A 22,048-nucleotide genomic window follows, 5' to 3' on the forward strand; every position below is an offset into this window, starting at 1 on the left:
TCTGTGGGCGGCGCTGTTATGGAGAGGGGGATCTGTGGACGGCGCTGTTATGGAGAGGGGGATCTGTGGGCGGCGCTGTTATGGAGAGGGGGATCTGTGGGCGGCGCTGTTATGGAGAGGGGGATCTGTGGGCGGCGCTGTTATGGAGAGGGGGATCTGTGGGCGGCGCTGTTATGGAGAGGGGGATCTGTGGGCGGCGCTGTTATGGAGAGGGGGATCTGTGGGCGGCGCTGTTATGGAGAGGGGGATCTGTGGGCGGCGCTGTTATGGAGAGGGGGATCTGTGGGCGGCGCTGTTATGGAGAGGGGGATCTGTGGGCGGCGCTGTTATGGAGAGGGGGATCTGTGGGCGGCGCTGTTATGGAGAGGGGGATCTGTGGGCGGCGCTGTTATGGAGAGGGGGATCTGTGGGCGGCGCTGTTATGGAGAGGGGGATCTGTGGGCGGCGCTGTTATGGAGAGGGGGATCTGTGGGCGGCGCTGTTATGGAGAGGGGGATCTGTGGGCGGCGCTGTTATGGAGAGGGGGATCTGTGCACTGTTATGGGCATAACAGTGCACAGATCTCTTTCCCCATAACAGTGCACAGATCCCCCTCCCCATAACAGTGCACAGATCCCCCTCCCCATAGCAGTGCCATACACAGACCCCCCCCCTCATCATAGCAGTGCCATACACAGACCCCCCCCCCCTCATCATAGCAGTGCCATACACAGACCCCCCCCCTCATCATAGCAGTGCCATACACAGACCCCCCCCCTCATCATAGCAGTGCCATACACAGACCCCCCCCCCTCATCATAGCAGTGCCATACACAGACCCCCCCCCTCCCCATAGCAGTGCCATACACAGACCCCCCCCCTCCCCATAGCAGTGCCATACACAGACCCCCCCCCCCCTCCCCATAGCAGTGCCATACACAGACCCCCCCCTCCCCATAGCAGTGCCATATACAGACCCCCCCCCTCCCCATAGCAGTGCCATATACAGACCCCCCCCCTCCCCATAGCAGTGCCATATACAGACCCCCCCCCTCCCCATAGCAGTGCCATATACAGACCCCCCCCCTCCCCATAGCAGTGCCATATACAGACCCCCCCCCCTCCCCATAGCAGTGCCATACACAGACCTCCCCCCCTCCCCATAGCAGTGCCATACACAGACCCCCCCCCCTCCCCATAGCAGTGCCATATACAGACCCCCCCCCTCCCCATAGCAGTGCCATATACAGACCCCCCCCCTCCCCATAGCAGTGCCATATACAGACCCCCCCCCCTCCCCATAGCAGTGCCATATACAGACCCCCCCCCTCCCCATAGCAGTGCCATATACAGACCCCCCCCCCTCCCCATAGCAGTGCCATATACAGACCCCCCCCCCCCTCCCCATAGCAGTGCCATACACAGACCCCCCCCCCCCTCCCCATAGCAGTGCCATACACAGACCCCCCCCCTTCCCCATAGCAGCCCCGGCCCCGATGCTTAGTCGGACTAATCACTGCATCTTTTTTTTTTTTTTAATTTTTTTTATTGGGAAAACTACAAAACATTTACAATAAAAAAAAGAATTTTTTTACAATCTCTCAATTCTTAGTGACCCAAATAGTTATATATAAATATATTCCGCTCATCTTTTCATAGTATTTATAGAAAAGAAAAAAAAAAAACCCTCCCCTCCCTCCCTCCCAATTTGTGGTGCGTCAAAGTAGGACCCCTATATATGAAACAACCTGATCTCAGCTAACCAAACCTCCAACCACCCCATATCCTACTCCATTGGTATTCGTTTTCCCTCCGTCTATATAGAATTTTTTCATAGTTCTTTACTTTATCAATTAAATTTATCCATGTGTTTATGTCTGGAGTGGATCGGGCAAACCAGGTCCGGCTGATCAAAACTCTAGCCAGCATCAATATTCTGCTCAAAAAAATCTTTTGATGGTTATGATTTTTTAGTTTGGAGAGATCATTAAGAACAAATACTTGTGGTTCAAAAGGAATTCGAATTTTTAGTTTACACATAATACAGTTATTGATACCATTCCAGTAGTTTATAAGTTCTGGACAGGTCCATATCATATGGAGGAAATCTGCTCCAACAGTATCACATTTGGGACAGTTGGACGTGTCTCTTAACCCACATTTGTTCATCCACAATGGAGTAATATATAATCTGTGGCAGATATAAAATTGTATTAGAACATGGTTAAAGTTCTGGGATAGTGAAGTTAAATTCCCAAAAATATTCTCCCACCCTTCTATTTGTAAATTCGGACAATCCACCTCCCACAATTTTTGTCCTGGTGAGTGTATATCACTAAACCGTACCTTAAGTAATAACTTATATATGTTTGAAATTTTTATTCTAGAAAGTGTACCCCCTACCCAATCATTCAAAAAGGATAAATTATCTATATCCAACATCCGCTTATCATCCAAACTTGATAATACAGAACGCAATTGGAAATACCTAAACCATGAAAAAAAATTTATATTTTGTGTCATTTCTGTATAGGGTTTAATTTCTCTATCTTTAACTACCTGTGAAATATATAAAATTTTATTTTTCTGCCAAAATGTGTCGGCTGCAATTTCATCCAGCCTTTGTAAATACAAATTATGCCAAAGAGGCGTAAATGTGAGTGAACCCTTAACCTTCAACCATGTCCTAGTTGTAGCCCACACCTTAAGGAGTAGTTTTATAGTCTCTCTATAGCCTTGCTCATAACTCTTCAATAGCCCAGATTCCAACAAGGAAAAAATATTATTATGAGCGTGGCTAGTTACCAACTTCCCCAGAAGTGCGCTATGCTCTGATTCGTAGCATCTCAGTAGCTGGGCTGCAATAAAGTACCCCTTAAAATAGGGGAGATTTAAACCCCCGCACTCCACTGATCTATACAGGTACTCCAGCTTAATTCGAACTCGCTTTCTTCCCCATATTAGATCATTAATTAGTCTCTCCATAAGTTTAAAATGTTTATCTTGTATCCAAATAGGTGTATTCCTGAGCACATAAAGAAATTGTGGTAGTATCACCATTTTAACTAGTGAAACTCGATCAGCTCTAGATAAGGGAAGTTTCAACCAGATTCCTATTTTAGCTCTGATCTTTACCATTATGGGGATCAGATTGAGTTCTACAAAATTTTCGACCCGAGGCGATATAGTCAAACCCAAATATTGAAAAGTATCAACAATATCCAACCGTGTAGCAGGAACCTCTTTCTGTGGCAGGGGGTCTATTGGGAGCAAGCTGGTCTTAGCCCAGTTTATAAGAAGACCAGACACCTCACCAAATAATTTAACCATTTGAATAATCCTAGGGAGAGTGGTTTCCGTATGATCTATAAAAAACAGAATATCATCTGCATATAATGAGATACGGTCTTGTGTTCCTAACGTACCAAATCCTTTGACCTTATCGTCCTGCCTGATGGCCATCGCAAGGGGTTCGATATATATATCAAATAATAAGGGAGATAATGGGCAACCCTGACGGGTGCCTCTGTTTAGCTCGATACTACCACTCAAGATTCCATTAAGACTCCGTTTAGCCCTTGGAGATCCATACAACAACCTAAGAGTGCGTATAAACCTCTCTCCAAAGCCCATCCTAACAAGAACCTTCCAGAGAAAACGCCACTCCACCCTGTCAAAGGCCTTAGAGGCATCCAATGACAGGATGGAGCGGGCGGTCCCCCCAGGGGCCTGGATATTAGAAAATAGCCGATGTAAATTATGATGTGTACCCTTGTTTTTAATAAAACCGCTCTGATCCGGATGGACTATGGAGGAGATAACCCCAGAAAGCCTTGTAGCAAGGACCCTCGCCAAAAGCTTTACATCTGCATTAAGCAGTGAGATTGGTCTATAAGATTCTAAATCTAGAGGGTCCTTGCCTTTTTTTGGAATTAGTATCACTGTAGCCTCCATCATTGAATCTGGCAACATCCCATCCTCCATTGATTCAGTAAAAACCTCCAGTAATCTAGGAAAAATACAGTCCCCATATTTACTATAAAGTTCATATGGAAGGCCGTCTGAACCAGGAGTAGAATTGGCTGAACATAATTTAATAGCTCCCTCAAGTTCCTGAATTGAGACCTCCAATTCTAATGCTTTCTTTTGCGTCTCAGTGATAGTTGAGAAGTTGATCCTATCTAGATATAAATCTATCTTATCGTCTGTAATATTAGAATCAGCCTTATACAGATCAAGAAAATAATCAAAAAAGGCCTTCTCCACCGGACCCTGTCCAGTAACTATCCTACCATCCCTCACTCGAACCTTGTCTATATGTTTTTTGGGTTGTTGATTGGAGATTACTCTAGAGAGGAGCTTACCGGGTCGCCCAGACTCTGTAAAGTATTTTTGCCCTTTAAAGAAGAGATTCTGTTGAGCATAGCAGCCCCGGCCCCGATGCTTAGTCGGACTAATCACTGCATCTTTATTTTACCTTTTACAATGACGCTCCAGTAGCAGACAGAGCGGACGTCGGCGTAACGTCACTCACTCACGTGATGCACCTGCTCCGCCCACTTTATGAATGAAGGAGGCGGAGCAGGCGTGTCACATGAGTAAGTGACGTTACGCCGCCGTCCGCTCTGCTTGGCTGTTACAGGAGCGTCATTGTAAAAGGTAAAATAAAGATGCAGTGACCGCCCGCCCGCATAGCAACGAATCGGCGATTATTCGATAACTGGATTCGTTGTCGACGAATCCAGTTATCGATTATAATCGATTGCATCGATTAATCGTTGCAGCCTTAATTACCATCCAAAGGTTATTCCATCATGAAATAAAGATTCGTTTTTTAATTATGTAGAGTAAGGCCTCATGCACACGACCGTTGTTTTATTCTGTGTCCGTTGCGCCGTTTTTTCGTGATTTTCTGCGAACCCATTGATTTTCAATGGGCCCGTTGAAAACTCGGCTAATGCACCATTTGCCATCCGCGTCCGTGATCCGTGGTTCCAGTCCGTCAAAAAATATAACCTGTCCTATTATTTTCGTGGAAAATGGCTCGTGGACCCATTCAAGTCAATGGGACCATTAAAAAAAAAAACGTGGAGGCACACAAGATTCTCATCCGTGTCCTTTTATTTATTTATTTATTTATTTATTTATTTCTATCATTTGCATGGAAAACCTGTTTTAGACTTTTTTTTTTTTACTTTCCTTTATGTCTGGTGGTCCTCCAAAAATGGAAGACACACGGAAACGGAACCCCATTTTGCGGAACGGAACCCAACAACGGTTGTGTGCATGAGGCCTAAGCCTGTACGTGGACTCCTATATTGTTGAATGGATTAGGCAGTGGCTTAGGGACAGACAACAGGGTTGTAGTCAATGGAGTATATTCAGACCATGGTCTTGTTACCAGTGGGGTACCTCAGGGATTTGTTCTGGGACCCATATTGTTTAATATCTTTATCAGTGAAATTGCAGAAGGCCTCGATGGTAAGGTGTGTCTTTTTGCTGATGACACAAAGATTTGTAACAGGGTTGATGTTCCTGGAGGGATACACCAAATGGAAAAGGATTTAGGAAAACTAGAGGAATGGTAAAAAATCTGGCAACTAAAATTTAATGTCGATAAGTGCAAGATAATGCACCTGGGGCGTAAAAACCCAAGAGCAGAATATAAAATCAGTGATACAGTCCTAACCTCAGTATCTGAGAAAGTGATTTAGGGGTCATTATTTCAGAAGACTTAAAGGTAGGCAGACAATGTCATAGAGCAGCAGGAAATGCTAGCAGAATGCTTGGGTGTATAGGGAGAGGAATTACCAGTAGAAAGAGGGAGGTGCTCATGCCGCTCTACAGAGCACTAGTGAGACCTCATTTGGAGTATTGTGCTCAGTACTGGAGACCATATCTCCCGAAGGATATTGATACTTTGGAGAGAGTTCAGAGAAGAGCTACTAAACTGGTACATGGATTGCAGGATAAAACTTACCAGGAAAGATTAAAGGACCTTAACATGTATAGCTTGGAAGAAAGACCAGACAGAGGGCATATGATAGAAACTTTTAAAGGGAATCTGTCACCTATTTCGACCATATAAAACCGTTAACATAGCAATATGCAATAAAGTACCTTCATTCCTGCATGTGTCTACTTTCTTTTATTCAACTTTTCATTCTTATTAAAAAGCTTTTTTTTTTTTTTTTTTTCTGATATGCAAATGAAGTCTCAAGGTGCCCAGAGGGGCGTTATTACTCTGCTCTAGTGCCCAGTAACGCCCCCCTGCAGTGCCCAGCCGGCCTTTCTTCCAAGCCCAGCACGCCTCCTAAGAAATAAATGTCCTCCCACATACTTGCCGAACGGCACCGCCCCCTCCCCACTACGTCATTTAATTTATTCACTGCACCTTCCTGGCTTCCTCCTCTCTTGTCCTCCGAAATCCCGCGCAGGCGCAGTATCGCCGTGTGCCTGTGCGATACTCCTGCTCCAGAGGGCAACAGCGCTCTGATTACGTCACTGGGCTCGGCGCATGCCCAGTGACACTATTGAGGCTGTTGCCCTCTGTAGCAGTAGTATCCTACTGGCGCAGGCACTCAGCGATACTGTGCCTGCACTGGATTTCGGAGGACAAGAGCGGAGGAAGCCAGGAAGGTGCAGTGAATAAATTAAATGACGTTGTGGAGGGGGCGGCGCCGTTTGGCAAGTATGTGGGAGGACATTTATTTCTGAGGAGGCGTGCTGGGCTTGGAAAAAAGGCCGGCTGGGCACTGCAGGGGGGCGTTACTGGGCACTAGAGCAGAGTAATAACGCCCCTCTGAGACTTCATTTGCATATCTGAAAAATCGCTTTTTAATAAGAATGAAAAGTTGAATAAAAGAAAGAAGACACATGTAGGAATGAAGGTACTTTATTGCACATTGCTATGTTAACAGTATTATAGGCTCAAAGTAGATAAAGGGAATCAACAAGGTAAAAGAGGAGAGAATATTTAAAAGAAGATAAACTACCACAAGCGGACATAGTTTTAAATTAGAGGGGCAAAGGTTTAAAAGTAATATCAGGAAGTATTACTTTACTGAGAGAGTAGTGGATGCATGGAACAGCCTTCCTGCAGAAGTGGTAGCTGCAAATACAGTGAAGGAGTTTAAGCATGCATGGGATAGGCATAAAGCCATCCGTCATATAAGATAGGGCTAGGGGCTATTCATAGTATTCAGTATATTGGGCAGACTAGATGGGCCAAATGGTTCTTATCTGCCGACACATTCTGTGTTTCTATACGTGTAATTTTTTTTGGTAAATAAATTCCATTAATCCATTCACAATGTCATGCTCTTCCAGAGGTTTTTGTAAGATTATTGGGCAGTTTCTCTGCCTACAAGATATTATCACAGATGCTTGGTTTCCTTTTGCAGTTCTCAAAACTGAATTTGACTCAGCAGAGATCACATGCCTCTTCTTCACAGCAAAAATGTTATAACATGAACAGAGTTAAGAAAAAGACCTTAATCCTAACTTCTACAAACCTATGAATGCAGAATCAAACTAATATGAAAAGTTGTTATTCTAAAAATCTTAATCTTCTTGCATATTATAAGTTATACCAGCAAGAATTAGTCTTTATGTAGAAAACTATGATTTAAAGCAAATCCAGCCTGCCAAGAACATTGCTCAGTTGAAAATTAATTTCCAGAGCATCTTCTACCAGTGGTCCGTGAAAATCACTGGGTCAGTGGTTTTCACTGACCCATAAACGTCATTGGAAGTGTTTGATCGGCATCGTGGACCAAAGTAATACATGGAAAGTCAATGGGTACATGTGGTAGAACATGGACAGCACATGTCCGTGATTCACTGACTTGTGTATAAAGCATTAGGGTAGCTTCACGTAGACTTTTTGGCGAAGGTTTTGGGGGAGATTTTTCTGCAGGTTTTTAAGCTAAAGCCAGAAATGGTTTCAAAAGGAATCAAAAATATAAAGAATTTTGTCTTTGGCTGAGAAACCTGAAGGGAAATCTGCCTCCAAACCTCCCTATAAAAAAAAACAACTAAAAACCCTGTGTGAACCTACCCTTACACCGCTGAGACCAGTCATGTGCCATATACAGACAGGTCACACTGAACCATCATGGCTGCAGCGGGCAGTACTGGGGCTGACTGAGTTTGCGCCAGTAAGTATAACTTGTGTCCAGCACTCAATACAGCATGAATAAAATCCAAACATGGAGCCCTCTGCCTGGTCTATGCATTTCGGGTAGTATGCCTTATTCATGTTTGTTTTCACTCTTCATTCCTGAGGCTCCTGGAGGATCCCTGCACAGTTGCAGTGGATTGCATGGGTGAGCCATGTTTGTTTCCAGTAAGTGTAATATATATATATTTTTTTTTTTTTGGGATTTTAACACCTTCCTTGCCATTTAGCATTTTTTTTCAAATTCTTTTTAACTTTGAAAACCCCTTTAATTGGTTTCACCTGTAAAATCTGGATGGGCAAAAAGCGGTTTTAAATTGGTGTAAAACCATGACGACTACAGGCATCCTTACTTGATAACACCTCTGAGGCATGTTCCATTAACATGGTATCCTGTCTGTACCTCCTTGTTAGGCCTCATGCACACAACCGTTGTGTGTATCCGTGGCCGCTGTGCCGTTTTCCTTTTTTTTTTTTTTTTTCGTGGACCCATTGACTTTCAGTGGGTCCGTAGAAAAATCGGAAAATGCACCGTTTTGCAGCAGAGACCGTGATCCGTGTATCCTGTCCGTCAAAAAAATAGGACCTGTCCTATTTTTTTGACGGACAACGGTTCACGGACCCATTCAACTCAATGGGTCCGTGAAAGAACACGGATGCACGCAAGATTGGCATCCGTGTCCGTATGTTACTTTCATTCAGACTGATCCGAAGATCCGTCTGCATAAAAGCTTTTTCAGAGGTGAGTTTTCACTTCGTGAAAACTCATATCCGACAGTATATTCTAACACAGAGGCGTTCCCATAGTGATGGGGACGCTTCAGGTTAGAATATACTAAAAGAACTGTGTACATGACTGCCCCCTGCTGCAGACCTCCCCCCCCCCATAGTTAACACATTGGTGGCCAGTGCGGCCGCCCCCCCCCCTCCCTCCCCTGTAGTTAATTCATTGGTAGCCAGTGGGCCTCCCTCCCCTGTAGTTAACTTGTTGGTAGCCAGCCCCCCCCCCACCCTCCCTCTCCTGTAGTTAACTCGTTGGTGGCCAGTGGGCCCTCTCCCCTCCCTCCCCCTCCTAATTAAAATCTCCCCCCTATCATTGGTGGCAGTGGAGAGTACCGATCGGAGTCCCAGTTTAATCGCTGGGGCTCCGATCGGTAACCATGGCAACCGGGACGCTACTGCAGTTCCGGTTGCCATGGTTACTTAGCAATTTGTAGAAGCATCATACTTACCTGCGAGCTGCGATGTCTGTGTCCGGCCGGGAGCTCCTCCTACTGGTAAGTGACAGGTCTGTGCGGTGCATTGCCTAATGATCTGTCACTTACCAGTAGGAGGAGCTCCCGGCCGGACACAGACATCGCAGCTCGCAGGTAAGTATGATGCTTCTACAAATTGCTAAGTAACCATGGCAACCGGGACTGCAGTAGCGTCCCGGTTGCCATGGTTACCGATCAGAGCACCAGCGATTAAACTGGGACTCTGATCGGTACTCTCAACTGCCACCAATGATAGGGGGGGAGATTTTAATTAGGAGGGGGAGGGAGGGGATAGGGCCCACTGGCCACCAAAGAGTTAACTACAGGGGAGGGAGGGGGGGCCCACTGGCCACCAATGAGTTAAAAACGGGGGGGGGGGGCAGGCAGCAGGGGGCAGTCATGTACTCAGTTTTGTAGTATATTCTAACCTGAAGCGTCCCCATCACCATGGGAACGCCTCTGTGTTAGTAGAATATACTGTCAGATCTGAGTTTCACGATGTAACTCATATCCGACAGTATATTCTAACATAGAGGCGTTCCCATGGTGATGGGGACGCTTCAAGTTAAAATATACCATCGGATTGGAGAAAACTCCGATCCGATGGTATAAAAGGACTCCAGACTTTACATTGAAAGTCAATGGGGATGGATCCGTTTGCAATTGCACCATATTGTGTCAATGTCAAATGGATCCATCCCCATTGACTTGCATTGTAATTCAGGACGGATCCGTTTGGCTCCGCACGGCCAGGCGGACACCAAAACTACATTTTTTTTTTCATGTCCGTGGATCCTCCAAAAATCAAGGAATACCCACAGACTAAAAAACAGTAACGGATCACGGACCCCGTTTTTGCGGACCGTGAAAAAATTGTGTCGTGTGCATGAGGCCTTACTCTAGAAGGTGGTCAGACTGGAAATCACAGGACCCAGGTGCCCAACATAAAAGGGTTGGGATGAAGTTGGCAGTATTGTCTGCAGCAGAAGTCCAAGGCTAACCTTCAGATTTGCCGTAGTCTGTGCCCGACAGCCTTCCTGCTGCATGCATACAGCTATAGCTGTCAATCACGGAGTAGGACTACCCATGTGACTCCTAAATTTAAAACAGGCATAGGTTTAATTTAATAAATTATGGTAAATTATGCTCATTTTACCCTTGCCCTATAGCCTGCATTGCCTATTGCACGATTGGCATTTTCCACACAATTCCAGTTCTACGTGCTGGCTCCCTCTCCTCCATATTCTGGTCCCCAACTTGTTTTCTTCTGGTCGGTATGAACATGGTCACCAATGACTGCTCCAGAAAACCCCTTTAAGCAGAGCTAGTATCTCCCCCCCAAGATGTCCATTACCACATACAGATTGTTTCTCAAAGCATGGTGTCGTCCATAAACTGCACTGTGCATCCTGCTGAAGGATTTGCAAAGAAATGATGAATTGGTTCACCCCTGTGTGGAGAGTTGTAGACCGAGACATACAGTATGTTGCAGGCATACAACTAGAGAGAGTTTTGCTTCACTTGGCTTCTTCCAGGAGCATCTCAATCACCTTTTTACAGACCTATATGATGATGAACAAAGACCCTACATACAGGAAGGAGTAGATTGAAGGAATAAAACCTGAAGTAAGCAGTCGGGACTCAGATCTTTGCCCCCATCCTATGCTGAGGGCCAGGTTATGCTTGGTTTCATAGGGAGCTGTGCTCTTGAGGTGGCTGTGTCTTTGGCTGGCTTTAGAACCAGGAGGCCACCAACCTGCAGACGAATAATGAAAATAGTCCTGGTGGTTTGTGAAGACGTCAGTGGATGCAGGTCAGAGTTCACGTGTTTTGCAATCAGAAACTGTGTAAGAGTTCATTTTGGAGACTCTGAGAGGCATAGACAGTAAAGTCCTCGTTTCCTATGTTTTCTTGAGAAGAAGTTGATTTTGTGAGGTATTTAATAATTCCAAGTGCTGATCCTAATGCCCTATGCCCCCCCCCCCCCCCCCCTCTTAGATTTCTTTTGAAGATCCACAATGGCTGTGGAATTGGATTTCACTTTCTCCATTACAAAGGGTGAAAGCCGGGGTGCAGCTCTACAGTGTAAATTGACATGCCACAAATTTGAAATCCGCACCACAGTTTGGTTTGCACTGAAAATCTTTTAGGCAGCATTTGGATGCGGTTTCTTTGGATTTGCCGAGTGGAAATCTGTAGCGTTTCAATCGCATACAGTATGTGGTATGTGAACGTACCCTGAAGGTATGTTCATACCCAGCAGTTGAGATGCGTTCTGTGAACGACAACACCCAGCATGCTCCGTTTGCTTCTGTGGGAGTTCCTTTAACCCCTTTTAATTGTGTGTGTCCTATTGGGAAAATCAGTCATATTTGTGACTTATTTTTGATGGCTCAAATTCTCTATGTGGTGTAGTGGAGAACCGCACTCAATTCGATGGACTCTGCTTCCAGTCAATGGCTGAAATCAGCCAATGTACATGCAGTGAAATTGAGGCACACAGATTATTTTTTAGTGTTGCAATTAAATTATTTATGTAGTTTCATCCAATTGCCCAATATTTATCTTCAAGGTACAAACAGAATATCTAGACCGGACGTTTCGGTCACATCAGACCTTCATCAGCGGTCACATCCAAGCCCAGAGGACCCATTCTTCCCTCCCAGAACAGATAAAAAAAATGTGACCGCTGATGAACGTCTGATGTGACCGAAACGTCTGGTCTAGATATTCTGTTTGTACCTTGAAGATAAATATTGGGCAATTGGATGAAACTACTGCAAAACTAAATAAATAATTTAATTGCAACACTAAAAAATAATCTGTGTGTCTCAATTTCACTGCAGGCTCAAATTCTCTAGACCTCAGGAGCTTAGTCCAGGAGCTAATTTCTCTTTCTGATTGGACCATTGATGAGAACCTTCATAAACTACAAGGAGAGAGAGCTCCCCAGCAATGACGTATTCTGTGTGTGGTTGTCCAGGGTACAGAGTTTCACACTCTTCTCACCTTTATAGACCACGCGGTGACTACAGTTCATATACGTGTTATGCAACAAAACAGAGCCGCTGCAAAAGAATACCTCAGCCGTTGTGTCTTGTGGACTTTGCTCATTGTCTGTCTAACAGATACTGTGAATCATTGGATGGTGCTCAGCCCAGCTGGTGGATATGCTCATGAAGTGGTTCATTTCAGGAAGTCTTCAAAGGTTACTACCGGTCATTTCTGTCTATTGGGGTGTTTATCAGCAGATATTCTCTATGCTGAAGTGTTTCTGAGACTTCTGGAAACTGCTGTGGTAGTCATACGGCAGCAGTCAGGGTGGAGGTCTGCAAGAATGGTGGAGAGTGTTTTTGGTGTGCAAGTCCACAGCAAACCTTGGAATGTTGTACTGTAAATGGTGACCGTATGCAGTAAGTAACGGTTATCTGGCGGCCGCTATAGCTTTCTACTCCTCTATGAACATGCTCTAGGCTCTGCAAGGGTGCCTATATATTTCTAGAAGGAGAGGGGAATAAGTAGAAGCAAAGGAACAAATGATTGGGCACCTTCAGAAGAGGTCATTTAAAGGGGGTTGTATTTCCCACAGTAGAGGCCCATTAGAGAAGAGCTGATGGTGATCTGCCGTTATCACTGGAGAATAGCGTTGTTGCGATATCAAATTTTTTATTCGATTTCGATACCATAAAAAAGTATTCGATATAAGATACCACGTGAAAAAAAATACGGCGCTAATACATTCCTATGGGAAAAAAATGCCGGATCCGGCGTTCAGGAAAGTCTTCAGTTTTTGTTCGCCGGACAGAAAACTGTAGCATGCTGCGGTTTTCTCTTTTGCCTGATCAGTCAAAACGACTGAACTGAAGACATCCTGATGCAAACTGAACGGATTAGGGCTCTTTCACACTTGCGTTCTTTTCTTCCGGCATAGAGTTCCGTCGTCGGGGCTCTATGCCGGAAGAATCCTGATCAGTTTTATCCTAATGCATTCTGAATGGAGTGAAATCCGTTCAGGATGCATCAGGATGTCTTCAGTTCCGAAACGGAAGGTTTTTTTTCCGGAGAAAATACTGCAGCATGCTGCGCTTTTTGCTCCAGTCAAAAATCCTGAAGACTTGCCGCAAGGCCGGATCTGGCATTAATGCCCATTGAAAGGCATTGACCCGGATCCGGCCTTAAGCTAAACGCCGTTTCGGCGCATTGCCGGATCCGACGTTTAGCTTTTTCTCAATGGTTACCATGGCTGCCGGGATGCTAAAGTCTAGTGGGGAGCGGGGGAGCAGCATACTTACCATCCGTGCGGCTCCCGGGGCGCTCCAGAGTGACGTCAGGGCGCCCCAAGCGCATGGATCACGTGATCGCATGGCACGTCATCCATGCGCATGGGGCGCTCTGACATCATTCTGGAGCGCCCCAGGGGCCATGCGGACTGTAAGTATACCGCTCCCCCGCTCCTACTATGGCAACCAGGACTTTAATAGCGTCCTGGGTGCCATAGTAACACTGAAAGCATTTTGAAGACGGATCCGTCTTCAAATGCTTTCAGTACACTTGCGTTTTTCCGGATCCGGCGTGTAATTCCGGCAAGTGGAGTACACGCCGGATCCGGACAACGCAAGTGTGAAAGAGACTTACTCTCCATTCAGAATGCATGATGAAACTGATCAGTTCTTTTCCCGTATAGAGCCCCTGTGACGGAGCTCTATGCCAGAAAAGAAAAACGCAAGTGTGAAAGTACCTTGGTGTGGTGTGTGTTTTTTTTTTTTTTTTTAAACTTGTTTTTAAACTTCTTTTTTTTTTTTTTTTTTTAAAGAACTATTTCCCCCCTTAGGGGATTGAACCTGGGATCTTTAAATCCCTTGTCCTATTTACCCTGATAGATCTCTATCAGGGTGAATAGGATCCCACACTCTCCCTGCTGCTCTGTGCACACAGCATCAGGGATGTTACCATGGCAGCCAGGGCTTTGGTAGCGTCCTGGCTGCCATGGTAACCGATTGGAGCCCCAGGATTACACTGTTGAGGCTCCGATCAGAGGCTGCCACTGCCACCAATGCTAAGGGGAGGGGACCCTGTGGCCACTGCCACCAATGATTTTAATACTGGGGGGGGGGGGGTTGAGGGGGGTGGGTGCACTGCGCCACCAATGATAATTGACCTTTAATACAGGAGGCGGGTGCCGGCAGCAGATCAGCGGCAGTTAACTGCCGCTGATCGCAGCTCCCTGTCAGAGGCAGGGTGCCGGCTATGTGATTCTGCTGCCGGCACCTGCCTCCTGTATTCAAAGTTAAAGAAGACCTTTCATGGGTTCGGACTTTAAGTTAGCAGGCTACATAGAGCGGCGCCCAGGGATCTCCATGCACTTAATATTATTCCTGGGCGCTGCTCCGGTCGCCCGATGTGCCTCAGTTACTGTCTTCTGCTCCGTATGCTAATTACTACTGTCGGAGCAATGGGGAGGAGACCTCAGCTTCTCTCCTGGGCATGCCTTCTCCCTGGCTGTAGCGCTGTCCAATCGCAGCGCAGAACGTCACAGCCAGGGAGAAGGAACGCGCAGGAGAGAAGCTGATGTCTCCTCCCCATTGCTCCGATAATGCTAATTAGCATACGGAGCAGAAGACGGTAACTGGGCCACAGCGGACGACCGGAGCAGCGCCCAGGAATAATAGTAAGAGCAGTGCCCAGGGATCTCCATGCACTATGTACCCTGCTACTTAAAGTCCGGACCCATGAAAGGTCCTCCTATCATTTGTGGCGCAATGCGCCCGCCCCTATCTCTTTATTGGCAGCGCGGCACAGGGGGAGGGAGAGACTGCTTCCTGCTCCCTTGTGCTGACAGCAGCGTGCTCATGTTCTGTGATGCTAGACTGCGCAGCCCAATATCGAAAAAATGGAAACCCCGCTATCGTATCGATACCAGGACAAAAGTATTGATTGGGTATCGGAATTTCGATACCTGCAACAACCCTACTGGAGAAAGTAGCTTCAAGTCTTTGTTTCGCCTGCAGTCCAACAATCCGCATTTATCATTTGTTCACCAGATAGGTGATAAATGTCTTGATCATTTGGTCCTTCACCGAAACTCCTCAATGGTCCATTCACACGTCCGTATGTGTTTTGCAGACCACACATCACTGGCAGTCTCGTAGAAAATTCCTCCTCTTGTCTGCGGACAAGAATAGGACTTGTTCTATTTTTTTGCAGATCCGGAAGTGTGGATCTGCGGATGCAGACAGCACATTCAGGCCCCATTGAAAATGAATGGGTCCGCAAAATTGCGGAACGGACGCGGACCCATTTTGCGGACGTGTGAATGGACCCTAACTACCTTGTGTACTGAAGACGATCAGGAGGGCTTGGGAGCCCAGTTCTTATGATCAATGGTGAAGGACCCAGCAAACCCTATTCTGTGGGTATGTCTATTGTGGGAAGATAAGGTGGGAAAGTCTGAAGTAGAAGTAATTTAGATACTGTGTAGAGTGGGAATACATTGTATGTATTCTGTATTCTATTCTACATTCACAATTCTGCAGGTTTCAGAACTGAAATCTCCCATCATTCCTTGCTGATTGTTTATAGTTATCTCAAGTCTAAAGTATACTATGCTCTGTAGAGTAAACTAAAATTGGAAAAACTCACTACCCTTGTGTTGTTGTTGTTGTTGTTGTTGTTGTTGTTGTTGTTGTTTTGTTTTTTGCACAAAATAAACCCTTTTTCCTACATCTTTGGATTCCATTCAAGCACATAACCTCCCAGTACTGGGAGACATCCCTAATAAATACTTCTGACTTCATGGCTGTTCTCTCCCAAGTCTTTGTGTGAGCAGTTGTCTCTGAACATGAAAGATCTGTTAGGAGACTTCATGACCTAGGAAAATGGCGCCGTGTTGCATGACCTCATGTAGCTGTGTATTGTACATATTATTTTCAGTGTTCATTTTCAGGCAGGGAAATTGTGACCTGTCACAGAATATGTATAGAATAGAACACTAGGAAAAAACTGTGTAAGGTTACTTTCATACTTTCGTTGTTGTTCTCCGGTATTGAGATCCGGCAGAGGATCTCAATACCGGGGGGAAAAAAAAACGTTTCCATTTAGTCCTTATGGATTCTGAATGGAAAGAGATCCGTTCAGGATGCATCAGGTTGTCTTCCATTCCGACAGCATTCCGTTTTTTGACCAGACACACAATCACTGCAAGCTGCTGTTTTGTGTCCAGCTATAAAAATGGGAGAACAACGAATCGGGCACTGAAAACAATGTAAATCAATGGTGACTGATCCATTTTTTTATAGAGCCTAAAAAAAGCATTCAATTTAAACTTTAAATGTATTTAATGACGTTTAATTCCGGTATTGAGACCCTCTGCTGGATCTCAACACCGGAATTAACAGCGCAAGTTTGAAAGTAGCCTAAGTACAAATCTGGGCTCTCCCCCCCCCCCCCCCCCCCCCCCTCCCTTGTCAGTTTTTGTTTTTATTATTTTACCAAAGTGATGGGGGGGGTTGGTAAAATAATAATGATAAAAAAAAAAAAAAATTCCTTCCTGCACCTGTTCCAATCCAGCACCACTGGTTTGTCATCTTCCGGGGCTGCATTCAGTGACGTATTATGGTATTTGGCTGCAGAGGTGGTTTTCTGTGGTCTTGTGCCATATACTGTTGAGGCCAGTGACTGCCTACAGTGGTATATGGTACCCAGGAAGGGACATTTTTCTTTTACCAGGCCCCCGCCATCACATGTGGATAAAAAACTAACAAACCTTTTATAACTGACAACTTCATGAACTCAAGTGGAAACCCAGACTTGTACTTATAAGATGGATTCATTTTTATTTATTTTTTTAGGCTGCAAATTTTTTACATGTTTTTTATTGTAGTGCATTTTTGTATGCCTCATGCCCACGAAGGTGTTCCGGCCGGGCCCGTGCTGCGGACCACAAATTGTGGTCTGCAATGCACAGGCACCGACCGTGCGGCCGCCACATGCGGGTCCGCACCGCAAAAAAGTAGTGAATGCACTACTTTCTTGCAGTGCGGAGGCATGGACAGAAAACCCACGGAAGCAAGTGAATGGGTCCGCATTCATTTTATTTATTTATTTTTTGCCTTGTCAATGTATAGACCCACCAAAAACATCACATTAAAACACTATGTATATAAAAAGACACAAAAATGCTGCAAAAACACATCAAGAAATGGCATACAATGTGCATGTATGGTTTGTGAAAACTAAATGTGTGTGTGTGAAGGAAGCTTAATGGTCCTTTTACATGGACTGATGTTGCAGGCAATTATTTGGAGCAAAGGGTTTGTTCCTGATAATTGCCAGGTCGTCAGCGGAGATGAGGGCTGCATTTACATGAAGTAATCGCCTCTGTTGTATGGGGACATGCAATTGCTACTGCAGTAGCTTCTCCCAGTAGAAAATTGTTTGCGAGTAGGGTGATCTGCTACGATTTTTAGTGCCAGCTGAAAAACAGAACATTTGTAAAATTTGGAGGTTTTTGGTTTTACATCCAGCAGTCTTTAGTTTGAGGAACCTGTTTGGGAAACGCTCTGTTTTCGGCTGCCAGACAAGACGCTCGTGCTTGGGTTATTTCTTTTTCTTATATGTGTTTTACACTGGTTACCTACACACATGTGCTGTAAGCGTGATGTCTTATTTGCAGATTCAAGAGTTGAAGACGAGAGCGTGTATCTGACTGCCTGGGTGGAATAAGACTTCAGTTTCCATTTAAAGGTCCCCTGCTGAACATTGAATGGTATGTACGAGATATGGACAATTTTTTTAGATTTCTTTTGCTCTAGAGAAACTGTCACCACCCATTCAATGCAATCGGCAGTAGGGCTGGACGATGAAACAAATTATATCAAGTAATTAGCCCTTTTAGTACCCTTTCCAAAAACAATTGCAGTGCAGCTTAAGCTACTTTCACACTAGCGTTCGGGGCTCCGCTTGTGAGCTCCGTTTGAAGGGGCTCACAAGCGGCCCCGAACGCTTCCGTCCAGCCCTAATGCATTCTGAGTGGATGCGGATCCGCTCAGAATGCATCAGTCTGGCACCGTTTGGCCTCCGCTCAGCAGGTGGACGTTCAGGTGTCCGCCTGGCCGTGCGGAGGCGTGCGGATCCATCCAGACTTACTATGTAAGTCAATGGGGACGGATCCGTTTGAATATGACACACTATGGCTCAATTTTCAAACTGATCCGTCCCCCATTGACTTTCAATGTAAAGTCTGGACGGATCCGTCTGAGGCTACTTTGACACTTAGAATTTTTTTTACAATATAATGCAGACGGATCCGTTCTGAACGGAGCCACTGTCTGCATTATATGAGCGGATCCGTCTCAGACGGATCCGCTCTGAACGCAAGTGTGAAAGTTAGCCTTAATAGACAACCAACGTGTGACAGTGATGCAAGGTATACCAGTGCATTATAAAAGCTATGTCCCTAAGGGCCCATTCACACAACCGTATATATTTCTGTCCACATCCTTTCTGCAATTTTGCAGTTCGGATGCAGACCTTTTGATTTCAATGGGGCCTCAAAAGATGCGGACAACACACCGTGTGCTGTTCGCATCCGTATGTCCATTCCGTGGCCCCGCAAAAAAAAGATAGAACATGTCCTATCCTTGCCCGTATTTGCAGACCAGAATAGGAATTTCTATCACGGAGGAGGATATTTATTTAACATGGTAACATAAGGCCGAAAAAAAAGACATCTGTCCATCCAGTTCAGCCTGATTTCTGCAAAAAAAATAAAATAAATGATACGGTTGTGTGAATGAGCCCTTACAGTAAAAAATATAAAATAAAGCATAATAAAGTTTATTTCCATAAATCTAAATCATTTATTTTTTTTCATAAAGTTTTTTTTTTTTGTAAAAGTGGTAAAAACCCTGCAAGCATCTATGGAATGTGTTCGCCTCAACCCATATAATAAAGATGACATCTTATTTACAAAGCCCTGTGAACAATGTAAAAAGATGAACAACTCAAAGATAACAGAATTGTTCTTATCCCCCTTAAAAAAATGCTAATCAGTAAGTCCCATGTACCCCAAAATCAGAGCCGCTGCAAGGATTTTTGTCAACACAAGCAAATCTACATTTTGGCCATTTCTTGCCCCCCCCCCATCATTTCACATTTCTGCCCTTCATGATTCATATCCATTTCTTGCCGCCCCCCCCCCCCATCATTTCACAATTCTGCCCCTCATGATTCATGTGCCAATATCCTAGTGCCGTCCTCTCCCCCTGCCCCCTAATGTGCCAGTATCAAGTGCCTCTCTCCTCCCCCCTCCATGTGCCAGTATCATAGTGCCATCCTCTCCCCCTGCCCCCTAATGTGCCAGTATCAAGTGACTCTCTCCTCCCCCCTCCCTCCCCTGTAGTTAACTCGTTGGTGGCCAGCCCCCCCCCCCTCCCTCCCCTGTAGTTAACTCATTGGTGGCCAGTGGGCCCCCCCCTCCCTCCGCTGTAGTTAACTCGTTGGTGGCCAGTGGGCCCTCTCCCCTCCCTCCCCCTCCTAATTAAAATCCCCCCCCTATCATTGGTGGCAGTGGAGAGTACCGATCGGAGTCCCAGTTTAATCGCTGGGGCTCCGATCGGTAACCATGGCAACCGGGACGCTACTGCAGTTCCGGTTGCCATGGTTACTTAGCAATTTGTAGAAGCATCATACTTACCTGCGAGCTGCGATGTCTGTGTCCGGCCGGGAGCTCCTCCTACTGGTAAGTGACAGGTCTGTGCGGTGCATTGCCTAATGATCTGTCACTTACCAGTAGGAGGAGCTCCCGGCCGGTCACAGACATCGTAGCTCACAGGTAAGTATAATGCTTCTACAAATTGCTAAGTAACCATGGCAACCGGAACTGCAGTAGCGTCCCGGTTGCCATGGTTACCGATCGGAGCCCCAGCGATTAAACTGGGACTCCGATCGGTACTCTCCACTGCCACCAATGATAGGGGGGGGAGATTTTAATTAGGAGGGGGAGGGAGGGGGGAGGCTGGCCACCAACGAGTTAACTACAGGGGAGGGAGGGGGGGGGCCCACTGGCTACCAATGAGTTAACTACAGGGGGGGAGGGGGGGGGGGAAACGCCTCTGTCTTAGAATATACTGTCGGATCTGAGTTTTCACGAAGTGAAAACTCATCTCTGAAAAAGCTTTTATGCAGACGGATCTTCGGATCCGTCTGTATGAAAGTAACCTACGGCTACGGATCACAGACACGGATGCCAATCTTGTGTGCATCCGTGTTCTTTTACGGACCCATTGACTTGAATGGGTCCGTGAACCGTTGTCCGTCAATAAAATAGGACAGGTCATATTTTTTTGACGGACAGGATACACGGATCACTGTCTCGGCTGCACAACGGTGCATTTTCTGATTTTTCCACGGACCCATTGAAAGTCAATGGGTCCGCGAAAAAAAACGGCACAACGGTCGTGTGCATGAGGCCTTACAGAATAGCCCCACTCACTGGATGTAGGTGGTGCTAGTGCAGACCTATTTTTTTCTGATCTCGGACAACCTCTTTAAAAACCTTGCTCCAGTTATGATTATATAAATTATATATATCTGTAATATTTGCTGCAGAGGTCACAGATGGGTGAACAAAGACGAGCAGGGGACCAGTGAAATGTCGACATGGGAGCCGCAGGGGATTGGTGAGGTGAGCAGTTACTCATTTTATTACTTTTACCATTGACGGCTATTTGTTGAAAAAATAAAATAAAATCATGGCATTGAAGAACCCCTTTTAATGACTTCTGGTGCTTCCTAATGAGGTTCTCCTCCATGGCATGAGAAATCTAAGGCTGCTTTCACACTGGCGTTTTGGCTTTCCGTTTGTGAGATCCGTTCAGGGCTCTCACAAGCGGTCCAAAATGGATCAGTTTTGCCCTAATGCGTTCTGAATGGATAAGGATCCGCTCAGAACTCAGTTTGCCTCCGATCAGTCATCATTCCGTTCTGGAGGCGGACACCAAAACGCTGCCTGCAGCGTTTTGCTGTCCGCCTGACGAAGCAGAGCCGAAAGGATCCGTTCTGACACACAATGTAAGTCAATGGGGACGGATCCGTTTCTATGACACAATCTGGCACAATAGAAAACGGATCCGTCTCCCATTGACTTTTTTAATGGTGTTCAAGACGGATCTGTCATGGTTATAGAAGACATTAATACAACCGGATCCGTTCATGACGGATGCATGCGGTTGTATTATTGTAACGGAAGCGTTTTTTCAGATCTGTGACGGATCCACAACAAACGCTAGTGTGAAAGTAGCCTAAGTCACAGCTCTGCTCAGTTGGCTTAGTGCTAGGAAGATGATGTCAGCTGCAGAACAGCAGTTGGAGATTGTGAGTAATTATGAGTAATGTTTTCTGATTGCTTGTGTGTTCTGCACAGTGTTTGGCCTGGAAGATGCCTGGAGACGCCTGACTAAATATGTCAGCCACGGCTGTCAATGGCTCCGATGTTTCACTCGGTAAGTGACTGGCAGATCATCTTATACAAAGTCCTGCATTTTGATTGAGGTTTCATAGTAATTTAACGGTTGAAGGTACAGGAGGAGCACAGGAGTTATTTCATCTTCATTCATGGACTTGTCTGTCTTCTGAA

The 22,048-nt window shown here is 45.7% G+C and overlaps 1 protein-coding gene across 2 annotated transcripts in view; it reads left to right on the top strand.

Annotated features, from left to right (window-relative positions):
• LOC122928616 (oxysterols receptor LXR-beta-like) overlaps positions 1-22,048 on the top strand; it is an 85,263-nt gene that overhangs the window by 26,287 nt on the left and 36,928 nt on the right. For both annotated transcript variants that reach the window (XR_006387905.1, XM_044281623.1), the window contains exons 2-4: positions 18,086-18,178; positions 21,022-21,097; positions 21,836-21,914. Coding sequence is in view for 1 of the 2 variants with exons in the window: in XM_044281623.1 (XP_044137558.1) it covers positions 21,875-21,914 (40 nt within the window). In the remaining variant the exon portion in view is untranslated. The remainder of the gene's footprint in view (positions 1-18,085; positions 18,179-21,021; positions 21,098-21,835; positions 21,915-22,048) is intronic.

The sequence above is a fragment of the Bufo gargarizans genome, chromosome 2 (genome assembly GCF_014858855.1).
Source record: "Bufo gargarizans isolate SCDJY-AF-19 chromosome 2, ASM1485885v1, whole genome shotgun sequence".
In the NCBI taxonomy this organism is placed as follows: Eukaryota; Metazoa; Chordata; class Amphibia; order Anura; family Bufonidae; genus Bufo; species Bufo gargarizans.